The following is a 19,017-nucleotide window of genomic DNA, read 5'->3' as shown; positions in this document are numbered from 1 at the left end:
TATCTTTATAGATGCTGCCCAAACTGACGACAGCAAACCAGGAATGGACCCACAGGCAGTCAGAATTTTTCCCTGAGGTCACCTGCTCTTACAGCCAGTTTCCTAGGATCCATTTTGCTGAAAACCAGAGGCTCCTGCCTGGAGTTTGCCCGTGTCATCAGGGCACTGGGTTTTGCACATGGTGGGGGAGTCAGTGCACACACGACCACTTGGGCATGGAACTCTGAGCAATTTCTGGGGTAAAGCCTCTGAGCTTCTTGGATGAAGGATGTTACCGCAGAACTGAATCACGGCTCTTCTGCACACACAGGGCTTTGACTCAGCTCCTCTGGAGGAGCTCAGGTTTACTCTGTGTGCTCCCTGACTTTCCCTGGGCAGTTCTGTAAAAGGCAGGCGCCGCATTCAAGCCTGCCAATGTTTGGAAGCAGGGCTATTCAGGATGGATTGTGCCTCCTTGTCAGAATCCCTCCTCTTCCACACTTGAGGACGGCCTCAGGATGGCCCATTCCCCATGATTTACCACCCCTGGGTCTCTCAAGTGGTTCTGTAATGTTCTCGTTAGGGACTTCAATCTCTGACAAGACTGCACTCTCATCTCCCGTAAACAGAGCCTTTGAAATAAAGAATGTCCCCATCATCTCCCACCGATCCATCAGGTAACTTCCATAAAGTTTTTTTGTTTTTTAACTTCACTGCTAGTTCTCCAAATTTAATTGTTCCACTCCCCTCAAGACAGAAACCCATAAAGAATATCTCTCTACTTGCTAGTGGGATGCTGCCCCATTCATGAATTGAATGTTGAATAAAGCCAATTAATCTTCAAATTCATTTGGCTGAACTTTTTTAAAAAAAGAAACCTGTAAGACACATGTACAGTGCATTTCCTACGCAGACTGGATTGTTTTTATTTCTCCTTATATATGTAGGCTCTTTATTTTAAAGTTTATTCTACCAGACTATGACCTCTTGTGGTCAGAGACCACGTGGGTCCACTCTGAACATCCCCACGAGCATCCTTCACCAGGGCCACAACGCCCACTGTGAGGACTCCCTTCGCAGCACAGCCCACACTGCCCCCTGCAGCGGTCCTGCCTAACACGCGGCACTGAGCATCACGGATGAACTCTTCCCGATGCTAACAAATACGGCGGAAGAAGGGCAGGGTGCGTTCAGGTGAGGCTCACAGGGGCTCTTCTGGGTGCTGGCAATAGTCCTATTGTGGATGTGGTCAGTGGCTTTATTAGTGTCGCTTTATGATGATCTAGTAATATTTATTTTTATTTCTAAATAGAGTATTTAGAAATAAAAGAGTTTGCCTTGAGGACATTATGCTCAGCGAAATAACTCAAACACAAAAGGGCAAATACTGTATGATCCCACTTACATGAAGACTCCAGAGTGGTCAAATTCAGAGAGACAGAGAGCAGGATGCTGGCTGTCAAGGGCTGGGATGGTGGGAGGAGGCAGTGCTTGTTTAATGGGAGCAGAGTTTCAGTTTAGGAAGATGAGAAAGTTCTGGAGATGGATGGTGTGACGGTTGCACAACAATGTGAATAAACTTAACGCCACTGAACTGTATACCTAGAAATGGTTACGATGGTAAGTTTTCTGTTGCGTGTAACCAAAATAAAAAAAAAACGAGTCCACTCTCCATCGCTCCTTGTAGGACACATGTTCAGTGTTCCACCCAAGCCCCAGATAGTCTAGAAAAGAGCACTTTCAAGGCAGCAAGGCCGCCTCGCGGGCCTGCAGCCTGAGAGCCCCTGGGGTCTCCTCTGCTGGGTAGATCTCCTCAGACAGGCTGGTTCCGTGATGAGGCAAAGGCAGTGATTCTGTGGTCTGCTACTTAAGGACAACCGCATTCATCAGTAACGCAGGTGTGTTTATGAGCGAGGTCTACGAGACAGCCTCTCCTTCGGTGATAACGTAAGCGCGAGCATTGCCGGGTCAGTGCATCCTGAGGCGGGGAGAGGGACGCTTTGGCAGAGGGATGCCTCCACCTCCAGGGGAAGGAGAACACAGGGCGTTAGCCGTGCCCGTGGAGGGGAGGCTGGTGGTGGCACGGCTGCCCCTCCTGAATGTAAGACAGCATTTGCCAAGTTCATGCTCTGCCCTCCGGAAGGCTGATGGGAAAACCATCCCTCCTACACAGCAGAACCGTAAGTGGAAGCAGCACCCTCACCCACACTGAGTCAGTGGAAATGAAAACAAAAGAAGTGAGACAATCCGTCCACAAGCGTCTACTCTAAACTGCTGCTTGGATATCCGAGAATGACTCAGTGGTGGAAACTGGGATTCTCAGGCGTCCTCTTTTAAATCAAGCCCTCAACGCACACAGCTATAAAAACAGTACATATGGACTTCTGGGGGTAAATAAAGCAGCACCTGGAGGCTCATTACCATATTTTCTTGAAATCCTGTTTGCCTTGAATTCAGTGCCAATTCAGAAGACTAATGTGTACAGACATTCGTTCAGGGAAACCTCAGTCCCTTCTCTTGGAGCACTCTTGAGGCTAAATATTAACAAATGACTACGAGGAGATCCCAGAGGACATCTCTGGCATGAAGCAAATATGGAGTCACTCAGGCAAAGGATCCGTAGAAATGCCAGCTGCCCCCTAGCTGAGCTCCGGTCCTCCCAGTTAGCTTTGGAGGCCAACAAGCTGGGAGGGGGCCTTTCTCAGCGCCAGAGTCTACCAAGTGGGTTGAAAAGAGGAAGCAGTTCGGAGAACTCGACTGCTCAGGTACAAAAGCTGGGAAATCCAGGGGGATTTGAGGATTACGTGACCTCCATTACCAACCATGAAAGCCAAGCGGTAAAGCCTGTAAGAACTGTAAGTCTGACAAGACCCGACTCGAGTTAGAAACTGGCCCCATTTCTCTCCTAGGATGGGTGTGTTCCAAAGCCATTTCATGTTCACGTTACATATTCCATGAAAATAACCAGGCTCTGGTGTCTGCGAGGCACTGATTTGGATGCAGGCTCTACCAGCCCCATGAAATGTGAGCTTAGACAAAAATCTGAGTCTGTCAACGGGGGTGATGATGGTACCTTCACAGGAGTGTTGGGGAGACCAAGTGAGACACTGCATGTCAAATACCCGGAACACAGGACAGTCCCCATTAAAAAAAATTTACTCTTTTCTACAGATAAAAGCAACGTCTTTGCTAGAGTTTGGCAAGTCAAAGCATGATGAGCCCAGGAGGCTTGTCTGGGGACCAGCAGAGCAGAGCAGAACCAGAAAGTCCAGGCAACCACTTTTTGGAGAGGAGGAGTCCAGCTAGTTGTAGAGAGGAGACAGGAAAAGTTTGGAAACAGGCTGAAAACGTCTCAACAACTCCCACGCCTTCATTCCCTGGTATCTGCTCCACAGCTTTTCTTTCCCCACCCCTCTTTCTGTCCAGTGTAGCCCAGAGGTTAGGATCACAGGCTCTGGAGCAAAAACCCCTGGGTTTGATTCTGAGCTCCACCACTTAACAGTTGTGCGACCTTGGACAAGTTAGTTAACCTCTGTGCCTCAGTTTCTCCCACTGTAAAATGGAAACAAAAATAGTGCCTCCCTTATTGGCTTTCGGTGAGGATGAAGGGAGTTAGTAGCGGTCATGAGTTACTGTCTGGTACGTAGTCAGTCCTAAGTAAGAGTGAGCCGTCACTCCTGTCTCTACTGCCCATGACGTCACGACCTGATTGTTTTTCCCTGGAACTAAACTATTTTTGCCTCCAGAGTCCTCCCTCTCCAGTGAATTCGTGAGGAGAGCTACTTTTCTGAAACACAAGTTATTCTGTCCCCACCTAGTTTCAACCATTCAATGATATCAGCAGAGGATTGATCAACAGTGATCTTAACAGACAATGGGATCTGAAACAACCATTAAAAAGGGTTCCTGTACCTTTAATTTCTTTACTTGGGAAGTGCTCTGTGACATACTGTAGGGTGCTGTAGGGCAGGTCACAGAGCAGCAGGTGTGTTAAGAGTCTATTTATATGAAACAACAGAACACATTTGTCTACGTGGGAAGGCATGGTGGGCAGTGTAAAGGATGTGGCTTTTGCTGGGTGGTAAAATTTGGAGGAATATTCATTTTCTTATTTATGAATTTATGTACTATTTCAACTGTCTACAGACTTTATATTGCTTTAGTAATCAGAAAGAAAACAATAAATCTATTTTTATTTTAAAAAATAAAGTCAACCACTTCAAGGCATAGAATACAGAGATTTGAAGGAAATAGAAGTAAAATGTTAGCAGGATTTGAATTTGGTTGGTGAGGTCCTGGGCAATTTCCTCATCTTTTCTTTACAGCACAAATTTTCTTTAATGTGTATGAACTGCTTTTATAATTGGAAACGAAAAGAAACTCATTTAGCCACGGATGGCTGGAATATGATTAAAACCCCACTAATGTTTATATTGTTATCACAAGTCGGTGCTACCCCATCAAGAAAGGTAACAGACTGCCACTCTGAGAAACTCAGCCCACATCAAAGGTCTGTTGCTATTCCTCTAATTTCTTTCAAGAAAGGCCTTACTACATGAAACAGGGCAAAAATTGCATTCTGGGTTAAGAAACAGGCACATAAAGACCTGGTCGTAACAAACCATTGCTTACTGCTGCACAGTTAGAATCTCCTGGCACTCTTCCGTACGTATGTCTGCATGTGTGCACGTGTGTATTTATGGTGTGTGTGTATATGCATGCGTTTATGTTGCTATATGTATTGTGTTTATATGCATGTATGTGTATGTATACACGCACACATTTATGTGTGTATACGCACATACGTGCATGTGTGTATATATGTATTTATGTGTTTCACAGGTGTGTGTATGTGTGTGTCCTATGTGTGTATATATGTGTATTTATGCGTCACATGCAAGCGTACACATGTGTACACATGTGTGCTCATATGTATATGGGTATATGCATGTCTACACTTGTGCATTTATACGTATGTGTGTGTATGTGTGTATGTGTGTATGTATCTACGTGTGTGTGTGTGTGTGTGTATGTATCTACGTGTGTGTGTGTGTGTATGTGTGTGTGTGTGTATGTATCTACGTGTGTGTGTGTGTGTGCGCCTGCACGTGGGCCTGAGATCACACAGTAGAGGTTTGGTAACTAGAGATTAAAAGCAGCTTCCTGTGTTCCACTCTCAGTCCTGAAAACATGTCATTTGTGCTCTTTTAATCAAGTAATAGTAGAGCTGCAAATATTTTAAAACTTTCCTATTAAACGCAGTGGGTCTGGGAAAGCGCCTGCAGCTGTGACTTGGACGTGGTTAGGTGTTACTGCAGTGGCAGGGATGGCGTCTGTCACCGGTCATCTTTCATCGCTAACCACTCCCCCCTTTCTGCTAAATACTGATGAGATGTTTAAGGTAACCTGGAATCACTAAGTAACATGTGCCCTCTGCCGGGAGCCCCCAGATCAATTTTAATTGCAGCTGACTGCTGCAGACCACGGCCTCGCTATTCCTGCGGCTACACCGTGCTGAGGGCCGGTGCCGCGCTGGTTCAAGGTACCAGAGGCAGCAGGGTCGAGGTAGCCGGCAGGAAGTGCTGGCCACCGGCCCTCCCCAACGCCTGCTCCGGCCTGGCCGCCAGCTGCTGCCCGCTGCGGGGCTCCGCCAGCCACGCGGGTTCAGGGCAAGAAGCATAAGGGACCTGGAGCTGAGCTCTGGGTGGCTTCACGCTGACCTGCACTCTTGCTGTTGGCTTTGTGTGGCTAACTTGTCAGGCCACCTGTTTCTGACTTTCTCACCTGGACCCTCTGTCGCAGACCCCTACTCTTTATTTTCAGACTCTTGGCAGATCCTTGGACTCCTGTTTTATTTTGCCTGATTTTCCTAGATTTTACCCTTTTCTTCCCTAAACATGTTGTGCTGATGTGTTTCTGTCTTACTCTCGTCCGCCCGATCTGTAAGCGGAAAGCTCCCTTCGCCCGTCCTTTCTCACCCCCTAAATTCACCCCTTCCCGGTCTCTCCCTTCGCCTGCCTTCATGATAAAGCAGTAAAGGAATCATGATGGTACTGGTCCCTCAAAAGCGACATGGTTACTGCTGGAGTCGCACACTGCTTTCACACAAAGTCCTGGAAACGCGAAGCCCTCGGCACGGGCCGTGGAAACTGGGTTTTTGGCAAAAAGAACCGGGGGGTGGGAGGCAGACTGGGTCAAAGGTTTCGCTCTCCTCTCAGTCACCTCACTAGCGGCTGGGAAGCGCAGTGGGAGGGGACAGGTGACCGAGTCCAGGTGAATGTCAGGACCCGCCCCTCCATGTAAAAGCGGTGGGTCCCCATGCTCGCCTCAGCCCGAGCCAGGTCCCCTTCTGATTCATTTTTTACTGCAGTTAGATTAATTTTTCCAAATGTAAATTCGGTGGCTCCTCCTGACCCTTTACTGAGGTTTCCCTTGTTCTTAGAATAAAGCCTGAAACACTTACTCTTCCCTAGACGGCCCTGCAGGTCTGGCTCTCACCTCTCTCTCTGGTCACCTGGCCTTCCTTCCGCCCCTCAAACCCCCGGGGTTCCCACCTGCGAAGGGAGTGCTCACCCCGAGTCGGCTGGCTTCACATCGTTTGGAGTGAGTCCACCCCCACATCTGCGTTCCTGCAGTATTGTGTCTTCCCCTGGGACCCCTGACTTTTATTTTATTTACTTGTATAATCATCTAAGTCTCCCCACGGGCTCCAAAAGGAGATGCCAACCTCCCGGGCATAGGGCACCTCCTTCAACAGTGAGGGCACACTTTTTCCTTAGTTTGTATATTTATTTGGGGTGGCTGGGGAGATGAAGGATGGGGACGGAGGTGGGGAAAGTCTCCTCAAGCTGCCTCCTGTCACACTGGCCCAGGCAGATTATGATGCTAATGGCAAAAACTGCAGGCTCATGAAGCCGGTGGAAACCAACCATCCAACATCCGCTGGCTGGTGGTTACGAGAGCTGCTCCTGGGGTGGCATCCTGCCCCCATCTAGTTAACGGTGCCACCCCTCCTCCCTCCTGAGGCCCCGGTTTCCTCTCCTGTAAATGGATAACATTAGCTCCGTCACAGGCTGATGAAGAGGAGTGAGCTCGCAGGTGTGAAGTGTTTACAGGGGGTCAGTAATTATGAGTCACCGCGCTGGCATCTGCCGGGCCACTCTGTCCGGGGGGGTGGGGACATCGTCTCCATCACCTTGAGATTCTCAGTAGGGGCCCAGTGTCCATGCTCACAGTGTTGACTGAATTCCCTGAGGGGCCATTATGCCTTTGATCTCAGGGGAACATCTCTCTAAAAAGGACTCTCTAAACATGAAGCCCTCAGTAAGCGAACAAACAAGACACTCGAAGCAGCACCTGTCACCTGCAAACCAGTGGTTCGGCTTTGGGAGAGGCAGAGGGAGAGCAGGGCAGGGTCAGGCTCAGCTCATATTATATGTAAACCCCAATGCCCTGCTTTTCCTTTTCTTTCTTTCTTTCTTTTTTTTTTTGTGGGGGGAGGTAATTAAGTTTATTTATTTATTCATTCTTACAGGAGGTACCTCATGGATGCTAAGCATGCACTCTACCACCGAGCTGTACCCTTTCCCCACCCTGCTTTTTCTGAATAACACACACTGTGATCCGCACTGTCCAGTATGGGAGCCCCTAGTCTCATGTACGATTTAAATGAAAAATAATTAAAATTAAATACGGCATAAAACTCAATTCCTCTGTCACACCAGCCACATTCCACGTGCTGCCCCGGACAGCCCAGACACAGGCTGTTTCCACAATCCCTGAAAAATCGATGGGGCTGCTGTAGGATCTCAACTGTCCTACCAAGAAATGTTAACACAGGCAGATAAAAGCCAACTGCATATTCGCAATCAGTGACGCTGGCGTATAGCTCCCCTGGGCTACTCAAACCATCCAAGTTTGTCTTCTTGCAAGTAGTCAGACACAACGCGCTAGGAGCTAAGCCGACTGCACACAGTGGTGGTGGTTGCTTCTTTAACTGACGTGGCTTTGGACACAGCATCGATTCCGTGAGTGCCTTGTCAGTGCCTGGGTGCAGCCATGTGTGGCTGTGAGCCATTCAACGCGGGGGACGGGTGGCTTCTGCCCCGGGAGAAGGAGGCTCGCCTGTCTAGCGCGCGGCCCGGACTGTTATGGAACGTTAATGAGGCCGGGCTCGAGTAAAAACCGTGCGAGGCGTCACGGGTCGGTAGCAGGCAGCTCCACTGGAGCTGGGGCTTTCCGAGACAGAATCCTAGCTCTTCTGCTAATGAGTGTTGTGAGACAGGACTATTATTTAACTTCCGAGTTTCAGTTTCCTGTCCTCAAAATGGGGCTCTAACTGACCTACCCACCCCAAGAGTCCCGAGGTTTAACGAGCTCACGTCTGCTGAGAACCCACTCCCGGCAGCAGGCGTGCTTCGCATCGTGGCTCCTGCTCCTGCTCCTGCAGCAGCTGGGAGACGTCAGGCCTGGCGTGCTAGCTCCTTCCCACATGCATCTTCTCTCTCAGCATTTCACCATTGCCTCCGTCACCCAAACCTTAAATCTAACAGTAAAACGAGCCCCACAGCAAGACGCACGAACGCAGCAGGGCTACTTAGCTAGCTTTTCCTATTACGAGCAGAACACCAGCTCTCCCAGGCAGAGGAAGGCAGTAATTGCTCTGCACATTCTCGCTGCATGAGACTGCTGGTCAGTCTTAGCAGACGTGAAAAGGAAGTTACGGCACAGCACAGCTACGCCGTCAACACTTACATGCGATAATATTTCCGTATCTGTTCTTCATTCTGTTCTCATCCTTCTTAGCAGAGTCCCACGGTGCAGACTGCCCTTCAAAGAAGCTCTGGAAGACAGAGAAAGTGACACTATGCATCACAACCTGGTGCAGTAAACACACACAGGGATCTTAATGGCGGAGGCTGTTCTTCAGAAATGCGCGAGGGAGGGCGGGCACAGCTCAGTGGTGGAGCGCGTGCTTAGCATGCACGAGGTCCTGGGTGCAATTGCCGGTGCCTTCATTAAAAAAAAAAATGTACGAGTCAAGGAAGAAAGAGAATGTTCACAGGAATGAGATGATGGGTTATTAAACTACTCTATGTGTTAAATATTTCATTTATTTCTGTTTTCCTTTAGTTAAGATGCTACGAACACAGACAGGGGACGAAGAGTGAGCCCACGTTTTATCTGTACCATCTATTAAAAAAGGCTGAATGCTCATTCCTACCCTATTTGAATATTTAACACAGAAAATTTAACGTTTCTCTCAATATCTCAATTCTATCACCATCTTTCAATATTCTCCTGAGAGATATAAAGATCTAGTTTTTCTTCCCAACTGCAAACTGAAAGAAGGTTATTTTTGGTTAAAACTGTGAGAGTAGGTAAGCTAAGTTTTCATGACTTGAAGCCTAAAATTCTCTAAGAACTTCTGCCAGAGTTTTCTCTTCATTTTTAATGGAGCTTAGAAGTCCATTTACTTAAGGATTTGGCCTTATTATGCCCAGAGTCTTTAATCTTCATGTTATAAGCCAGATATACATTTTTTTCCTGTTCAATTTATAATGCAAATGTCCTCTGCTATCAGTTGACCGGTGAAAAAAATTGGAGATTTTTAATTTCCACTTTATTCCACATTCTGCCTTCACGGACTCAACAGTCTAAGGAGGCAGTGGCAGGGAGGACTTAGTAACACTGACTTTTTTTTTTTTTAAGATTTTTCCACTTTTGCTTTATTTTATTTCATAGGAGGATTTTAAACAAACCTCCCATTGGATTTGATTTCACGCCTATATCTCTACATACAGACATGTTCTTATCGCACCACAATCCATTTTCACATGTAACTAAGTTAGTAATATTGTACTGGCATGGTTTGATCATCTGAGTAATGCTGACTTCTGGTCTTTGCCATGGCTACTCTCAGAGTTCCTGGCACCAACTGGAAAATAAGGGAAGAGCAGGAGGAAGATGTGAAGGCGGAGCAGATGTGGGGAAGCGGTTCTGAAACACCCTGGGGCCAGAGAACACAGTTCCAGGAACTCACATCCTCACACACCCCCAGGACGGCTTTCTAAGCTCCCCTCTTAGAGCTGAAGCTCCTTTTGACTCCCCTGATCTCCACCCTCCTAAAGCACTTGGCTGTTGGCCACCTCCAGCAATGGCCGATACTCTGCAATCGGTCTGTGGTTCAGCAGAACCAGTTCATTATTCCTTTTTATGGGTGTGGTGGTGCCTTATCAGCCGAGCTGCCCCTCAGCACAGCCGCAGGGAGTGGACACAGTTGCGCCTGCCTGCAGGTGGCTCAGACCTGACCACAGACGGATGGCACGGTCCAATGCTCTAACCCAGGGTGTGGACGCCCGGACACAGGGGCTGTGTGGTCATCATTTTTGTGGGTGCAGAGTCCATGCCTTGTGGTAAGAGTCCAATAATTCATCACTGAATGATTCACAACTGCAGGGTTTGGGGACAGCCTTTTGGGCTTTGATCCCAAATAAAGCTCGACCTCTGCAACCAGAGTGTGCGGAGCTGGACGGACAGAGCTGGGGCACCTGGAGACAGGCACAGGCACCGTCCGCAGGGTTCATCCTGCCAGTCTGTAGAGTCCACGTCTGCTCCATGGCCTGCCGTGTGTTCAAACTGCTGCTACTCTACAGCTCAGCCCTCATCAGGGACTGGCTGGAAAAGAGCCTTGTCCTGACTCTGCCCCACCTCCCACTAATACACCCAAGCAACAAAACAACAGGACACATCATTTTATAACATCCAAGAGGGAAATGATAACACTACAGGCGTAAGAGCTAAGAGTTTGAAGTTGCCCATTTTAAACGAAGGGACCTTGGTCATGGTCTTTGCTGATATCTCATTATCATAATAGCTTTACACCGCATTTGTCATTTTGAAAAAAAACATGGGGCAGACCAAGACCGGATGTACTACACACCTAGAGCTGTGTTAACAGAGTCACAATGTACGTTACTCATCCACGAGTAAGCTGCTGTGCGATGCGGGACAAACACAAGCAGAAACATTTTCAGGTTATTAATAAATTAAGCCAATAAAAATACAGTAAAAAAATCACTAGTTAATTCCATCTAGGACGAGACTGTTATGTGATAAAAGATTTATTCAGACATGTAACTTCTATTCCTGTATAAAATATGCACTTAAAATAGCTTCAGGGATTTTAAAGTCACCCCCTTTTTCTGAATAGTGTCTTTGTTACTCGATGAATGACAACTACTTTACAGTTGAGTAATAACTATTATTTGACTTTCCTTATAACAATTTAATTCTGCTTTGAGTTTGTCGTGATGTAATTACCAATTTAATTTCCCTTCTGCCTTCTCCACCCATGTGAAAGTTTTCAGACTTCTGTTTTTTTGTGGGAAGATGAAGAAGGGAATGGACTCTGAGGAAGACCTTGATGTCTTCCAGTAGATCCACAGCTATTGGTTAACTCACCGCAGGATGAGAGACAGACAGACAGACTGACCGGAGGAGGTCAACAATGGATCGGGAAAGAAGCACTTGCTCCACTAGTCAGAGAAAATGCTCCTGACCTCCGAGGCAGAGCCACACTGCGCCACACCAGTTTCTTTCCACTCTGGACACACAGATGCTCTGCTGGCTGGGGCGGGGGGAGGGTGGGAGGGACGGTGCTCACATCACAGCTGTGTTTCTTTAGCATCTGTGGTAGTCACAGGAATCCCCATAGGCCTTGCTTTTAAAAACAGTTATTTTAATTTGATTGTTTTCACTTAACTGGTGACCAGGAAACAGACCAAGTCAAGGACGAAAGGATAAGCGTCTCTTTGCACTTGAGCTCTGCATGCACTCAGCACGTTCCCATGAGGGTGGGGCCCGTGCTCTCCATCTCCGACTATGGGGGGGTGTAAACAGCGAGAAGAATGAGGAGTCCATCGCCTGGACTGATATTCAAGGGTACCACCTGCCTGCTGCACTGACGGGAGATGCAGAAAGACCGCCCCCGGCGCACAGCAGACCAGCCTGGGTCTGACCTCATGGCGTCTGCTCTTCATCTGTGCCCTTTCGGTACTGCCCCGACCCCAACAAGGACTTGGCAGGGGAAATGGTTAATCCACACATGGCCAACAACTGCTTTCCAACCCACGTCCTATCTCCTTGTCTCTAAATGAAGGTTTACAACAAGAGAATATAAAAGGTGCCAGGTAAATTTAACTGTTGATTGTGTTTGCAAAATAGGACACTTTCTGATCTCACAGGATAATGTGGTCGCTGCGGGGAAGCAATAGCACGAAAGTAGCAGCAGTCCCCCCAGCCCCTGCTGCCCCAACTTCCTAAGTGAGAATTACGTGAACCACTTTAAGGGGCAAAATGTACTTTTCCTTATTAAGCAAAAGCAAAAGCAAAAGCAAAAGCAAAAGCAAAAGCAAAAGCAAAAGCAAAGGCAAAAGCAAAGGCAAACCAGAACAAAACAAAACGCTGCTTCAAGAAAAAGATCCGATGACTAGAGCCATCCACCGGGTCCTGACTACCTGTGGATATGGTACACGGTCCTGCACCTTCTGGAACAGTTTTGCTACTAACTACATCAGCTAGCTCCCCATGAGTAAGTCTGCATTATGAAGACCATGTCTTCTGATCCTTGCCTTGGAAAGTAAGTCACATGCCTACGGGGAACCCAGAGAGAGGAAGAAAGGGCTTTCAAGATCGCTAACCTGGCTTTGTTTTCTTCTGTGATGGAGATGATCATTTTAAAAAATTGCCTAAAATGACCCAGTTTTCAATGTTATGGCTTTTCATTAGCCCACATTTTCAAAAGAGCTGAGAAAATGTTTACCTTTCAGACTCCCTCTTAGGCCTGAAGGAGGACAAAAGACAACTATTTAAATTTCTAGTTAGAAAATAAAACTTTATCTATAGCTCTAGAGCCATTGGGCACTCAGAGAAGCTGTGACATGATGACTTCTTTTACACTGTGAGTCCCTGGTTGCTTTTGGAATAGGGAAGAACAAACCTGACTCCATATTGGACCTGTTCTTTTAGCTCTAACCCCCTTCTCTGTTTCCTGTGCTTAGTCACGCTGGTTCTGCACCTTTTGTAAAAGAATGTTGCCTGGAGCCTGAGATACACAGGAGAGCCCATTTTCAAGGCTCTGACCTTTAAGGGTGTAACACAGCCGTTCATACAGAGATAAAAAGTTGCAGAACAGAGAATAACATTTGTCCTGTTGGAGGTTTACAGGAGTATCATGACCTGACCCACACGGATAGCTGCAAGAACAGAGGATTCTGACACCAAGAAATTGGCAACTATCAACGCCCCCTCCTCCTTTTAGTATAAAAGGAGCCTGAAGTCTGACTTGGGGAAGATGGTTCTCCAGAGCATTAGTCTGCCATCTTCTCGGCCTGCTGGCTTTCTGAATAAAGTCATTTTTTCCTTGCCCCAACACCTCGTCTCCTAATTTACTGGTCTGCTGTGCGGTGAGTAAAACAGCTCTGGACTCAGTGACACTTTCTGGTTTGGGAATTCTAAGCAAGAATGGCAATCAGGGCAGAAACTCAGGCCATCAGTGCTGTAGGACATACACTTCCCGTCTGGTCCACGGCGAGGCCTGGCACAGATGTGCGACCCCAGGACAGCGGTGACACCTGTCCACACCTTGTTCTCCCCAGAACTTCTCTGACCACCCTATGATCTGCCACTTTTCTTTTTTTGCAGACCATCAGATGGACAGATAGTTACTAATAAACCCACCAGTGCAATGCGCTTAAGGAAAATTAAGTACTTCTGCTTTGCAATCTTTCTACTATGTCCTGTTTCACACGCCTCTTGGTTTTCAAATATCTTTTAAGAAATTAAGGCAATCAACACACATTTTAGATGATTTTCTCCTGTGCATTTTCCTCTGGGCAAGAACAAAAGGTTCTTTAGCTATCTTTTTTATCTTCACGAAGGTCAAAAGTTATACATGTTCCAATAGAACTATAAAAATCGAATCACTGAAGGCTTTGAGAAGAATCCCATTCTGAACTGGTATTCCTGGGAAGTGAGCAATCAGCACATAATTAACGTGGTTCTAGAGAAGGGTTGTTCGGTCACATTTACTGTAGGGACAGCCAGTTGGGTTTGAATCCTGCAGTGGCCAAGAAAGAAAGAGCCTGGTTCCTGGGAGGATCGGAGGATTTCTGAGGCTGTGGCTTCTGGCCACCTGGGGGATACTCTGCTGCGAGGGGTGCTCCTTGCATCTTCCTAGGCCCGAGACAAATCCTCAAAATTCATGTTAAGTACAGCCTCCAACTCCTTAATCTCGTCAGTTTTTGCTTGACAAAACTCACCAGCAGGTTATGGTTAAAATCAGATTCAACCAAAGCACAGGCATGATTTTGAAAATGAGGCCTAAAGAGAGAGAGCAGAGGCGACGGCTGAGAGCTTCATCCCGGGGCCGCCGAGGAAGGCCCAGCCTGGGAGGCCGGCGGTGGCCCACGCTCCCAGGACTCTTTTCCTAGGAGGGATTTTAAATATGATATGCACATTTAGGCGATATTTAGTGTTCAGGGTGGATTTTTAAAATGCAGATGCGATTTAATGCACCAACTATGGACTTTTCATGATGAAGAAAACACTTTATGTATTTTGGGGATTTAAGTTAATGGTCTCACTGCACCGTCTGTTAGAATTTTCATAAATACACTTAGGCTTTGACTCTACTTAAAATGTAATTAAAGTGTTTCCTCTGACTACCGTAGCTCATATATACTGAGAAAAAGCAGCAAGCCGGGGAACCACTCTGGAAGAGTAGTAAGTCTCTGAAACAATAAAAATGAAAGCAGGTGAGCTCCAGTGAATACCAATGACTCCTCCCCTTGGAGGCGCCCGGCTCTCCATTGGCACAGAGCAAGAGATGGAACATCCTACACACAGTCATTTTTCTCTGAGTAGGAAATATGTGTTTGTGATTCAAGAGCCTCCACCCCACCTGTCACCCCACCATCATTTCCACGGGACATAATTATACATCTCTGTTGCCCACTTCAAGAGACTGTTACTCCAAAATGCTGCAGTCTGTTAAAAATGCCATGGCTCCCAGATATTAAAAAAGGATGGAAAAAAGCCCTATTCAATTGAAAAGCTGCCAGGAAAGACGGGGTGCAGGTCAGGACTGTACATAAAGCACAGGGTGTTCTCAGGTGGTGCAGGGTCAAGTTTTCTGGGAAGCTTCTGAGATGGAATTTCCCTCCCTTTCTCGTATGAATAAAACTGTGCACGTAAAATGACCAAAATCATCATTCTGAAAGAAGGAAGATAAACCCACGGGGGCACGCGGAGCCTCTGAACTTTCTTTGTTTTCTGCCAGTACTCCTCTTTGGGTTCTTCTAAGCGCTGCGTTTTATTAGGGCCATATAGACTATTTATTGCTGTTGCAGCAAAGCAAGTGAAGACACCTATGGTTGCCTGAAAGGCTGCAGACTGGAGGGTCACTGGGAAGGTGGCCCCAGAAGCTCAGGGCCAGAGACAACAGTGGCCACCAGTCACTGCCATCACCAACATCCTGGACAGAGACAGCCAAAGCGTGTGATGCTTCAAGGGCAAGAGACATGGGGACTGGGTGTAAACCGTCTTGACACATGAAATACTATTTCTAAACAGACTGAAATCTAAATGTCAATGCTCTGGGAATTCTAAAGAAGCTGCTAATTAATCTCAGGACTTCAAATGGCCATGGTTTACTGCAACTTAATCCAGTTCCAAATTTTGCAGGATTTTTCTATTTTGCAGGATTCAGTGGGTGACGGTCTGGCAACGGTTTCCACACAGCCTTCCTTTACCTGACATCTCTTGCTCTTTTGAAAATGGAATTGAGGTTTGCAGCCTAAAAAAAATTATATGATGTTTTAGCGCTCAGAAACAGTACCCCTGACATTTGACTGAGCTTTAAAATGTTTTTTCATTCTCTCAGATATTACTCTGAATGAGTGACTTTTCACAGCAATGTCATATATGAATAATATATGCTTATGGGATCTTTGAAGCTCTACCAGGTAAGTCTTTTTATTTCAGCTGCACAGACAGGGGAATTTAGGATCAAAAGGCATGAAGTGCTGCCTGAGATCACGCAGCCAGGAAGCAGAAGAGCTGGGGCCTGGCCCCGGGGCTGCCAGGCTCTGAGCCCCGTGCTCCTCGCTCTCGGCCACGAGCTGGCCCACAACACGCGCATGGTGCTCACGGCACCACACCGTGCACACAGCTTTCTGAGGTCTCCCTGGCTGTGGGTTGTGAGCCACCAAGCAATTCTGGTTTCCATTTCTGACAGACTAAGCCTGACGCGCAGCACTGTGGCCCTCTGCACAGTGACCTCCCTGAGGTTGAAGCAGGGCGCACCCTGGAGGGGCTCTCAGTCGACCTGCTTTTCTCTAAATTTGCCCAGTCTCAAAACCCCATCTCCACCTTCAGAATCACTGCACTGGTAAGCGCCCGCTAACGATGCGACCCATCCATTAAGAGAAATGAAGCAGGAAAAGCCTGAAAACCACCGATCAGGTGGCCAGAGAGAAAAAAAAATACTCTTCAGGTGAGTAACGCAGGAAAAAGCAGTGAAAACTGTAAACGCTGAGCCTGGGCTATTGCTGAATGTTCCACGGATGAGGCCAACATTCCATGGAATTACAGAGACTGAGGCACAGTAAGGCAGCTTTAAAAAGGGCCTATTTTGTCTAAATGAATTAAAGACCTGAACGGAAGACTGGAAACCATAAAATTTCTAAAAGAAAACATAGGCAGAACGTTCTTTGACATAAATCATAGCAATATTTCTTTGGATCTGTCTCCTAAAGCAAAGGAAATAAAAGTAAAAACAAACAAATGGGACCTAACTAAACCCAAAAGCTTTTGCACAGCAAAGGAAACCATCAACAAAATGAAAAGACAACCTACTGAATGGGAGAAAATATTTGTAAATGATACGACTGATAAAGGGTTTATAAACAAAATATATGAGCAGCTCATACAACTGAAAACCAAACCAAACCAAAACAAAACCCAAACAACCTGATTGAAAAATGGGCAGAAGACCTGAATAGATATTTTTCCAAAGAAGACCTACAGACGGCCAACGGGCTCATGAAAAGATGCTCGACATTGTTAATCATCAGAGAAATGCAGATAAAAGCACAGTATTATCTCACGCCTGTCTGAATGGTCATCATTGAAAAGATCACAAATAACAAATGTTGGTGAGGATGTGGAGAAAAGGGGACTCTCGTACACTGTTGGTGGGAATGTAAACTGGTGAAGCCACTACAGAGAACAGTATGGAGGTTTCTCAAAAAACAATAAATAGAACACCCATATGACACCCAAATTCCACTCCTGGGTATATATCTGAAAAAACCCCAAAACACTGATTTGAAAAGGTATACACACCCCAGTGTTAACAGAGCATTATTTACAATTGCAAAGACATGGAAGCAACCTAAGTGTCCATCAAGAGATGAATTAATAGAGAAGACGTGGTGTGTATATACGATGGAATACTACTTAGCCATAAAAAGAATGAAATTTTGCCATTTGCAGCAACATGGATGGACTTGGAGGGCATTATGCTAAGTGAAGTTAGTCAGTAAGAGAAAGACAATACTGTATGATATCACTTATATGTGGATTCTAAAAAATACAATTAGTGAATGTAACAAAAAAGAAGCGGATTCACAGATGCAGAGAACAAACTAGTGGTTACCGGTGGGGGGAGGGAAGTGGGGAGGGGCAAGAGAAGGTAAAGGACTAAGGCGTACAAACTATTACATAAAATAAGCTCCAAGGATCTATTCTACAGCACAAGGAGTATAGCCAATATTTTCTAATAACTGTAAGTGGATTTTAATCTTTAAAATTTGTGACTATGTTGTATACTGGAAACTTACATTATATTGTACATCAACTATACCTCAATTTAAAAAATAAATAAAATATCCATATAAATAGGGGGTTATTTTGATAGATGGGGTGAGTTTCAGTTAAGCGTTTATTTTAAGAGGCAGAGAGTAGCTGTTTGGGGACACTCAACCCTCTCCTGGCAATCCTGCCTCTCCCCTTTGCTCCCTGGAAGGGAGCTTAGTGACAAAGGTCCCTGCCTCATCTGGGCTGCCTTCTTGGGGCCCCTGGCCCACACGTGCAACGAAGTTCTCACCCACTGACAATGCAGAGGCAGCTTGGAGTTCTGGGGAGTCTCTGGTCCACTGGCATTTGCCCTGGAAGGTGGCTTCTGGGGGCCCATCACGGGGAAGATATTCCTCAGTTTGGGAGCAAAAGGCTGCATTTGCAGGCTCATTCTTCTAGAAGGCCTTGATAGGGTCTTGAGCGATGAGGACTGGCGTAGTGGAGGGGCTGCACTGCCCGGGACTTGCAGCAGTGTTTATACTCATTCTGTAAAATCTGGCCAGTTTTTGGATTTGGGCACTGCCTATCTCTGATCACGGTGGACAGATATCATGAGATAAGCAATCTTGCAAAGATTCTGGAACGCGGACCTGGCCTGTCCTCACTATATTCCCTGCATGTTGGAGGAGGCTCCAGTAATCGGATGGGGTGTCAGAATCGTGGTGTCAGTCAGTGGCTTGTCATGGGTGGCACCAAGAAGGGAACTGCTCCACTTTAAGGGCAGATGAATTGCTTGGCAGACTCTCTACATCACTCTGGGCTTGAGCCCTTCCTCCAGGTTGCCACCACATCTCAGAGCGAGAGTGAGTCTCACTTCCCCTCAGATGCAGACCCCGTCAGGGTCTGAGATGTTAATACAGCCTGAGAGCTGTCAGTTCCTCCACCCCGGCACCTGCCCTGGAAGACTGATTGGTCGGGGAGCCTGTGCACACACTCCCCCGCCTTCTGGTTTATACACTTCTCCCATGGTGAGCTCTTAAAAAAAGCACACAGGCACCTGCCACGTGCCTCCTTCAAAACCTAGCGGGTCTCCCTACTGATGACAGGGTGGACATAGGAACCCAGGGACTCAACGTGTGCACATGAAGCGGTCCAGCCGTGACAACAATCATTGCTCCC

At 46.8% G+C, this 19,017-nt stretch overlaps 1 protein-coding gene across 6 annotated transcripts in view; it reads right to left on the bottom strand.

The window, feature by feature from the left end:
* Positions 1 to 19,017, bottom strand: part of PTPRM (protein tyrosine phosphatase receptor type M) — a 643,552-nt gene that overhangs the window by 70,622 nt on the left and 553,913 nt on the right. For all 6 annotated transcript variants that reach the window (XM_072949242.1, XM_072949243.1, XM_072949238.1 and 3 more), the window contains one exon: positions 8,734 to 8,821. In XM_072949242.1, coding sequence (XP_072805343.1) covers positions 8,734 to 8,821 — 88 coding nt within the window. The remainder of the gene's footprint in view (positions 1 to 8,733; positions 8,822 to 19,017) is intronic.

Source organism: Vicugna pacos, chromosome 24 (assembly GCF_048564905.1).
Source record: "Vicugna pacos chromosome 24, VicPac4, whole genome shotgun sequence".
Taxonomy (NCBI): domain Eukaryota; kingdom Metazoa; phylum Chordata; class Mammalia; order Artiodactyla; family Camelidae; genus Vicugna; species Vicugna pacos.
The sequence above is the reverse complement of the archived record's forward strand: the minus strand, read 5'-3'. Positions and strand labels throughout refer to the sequence as shown.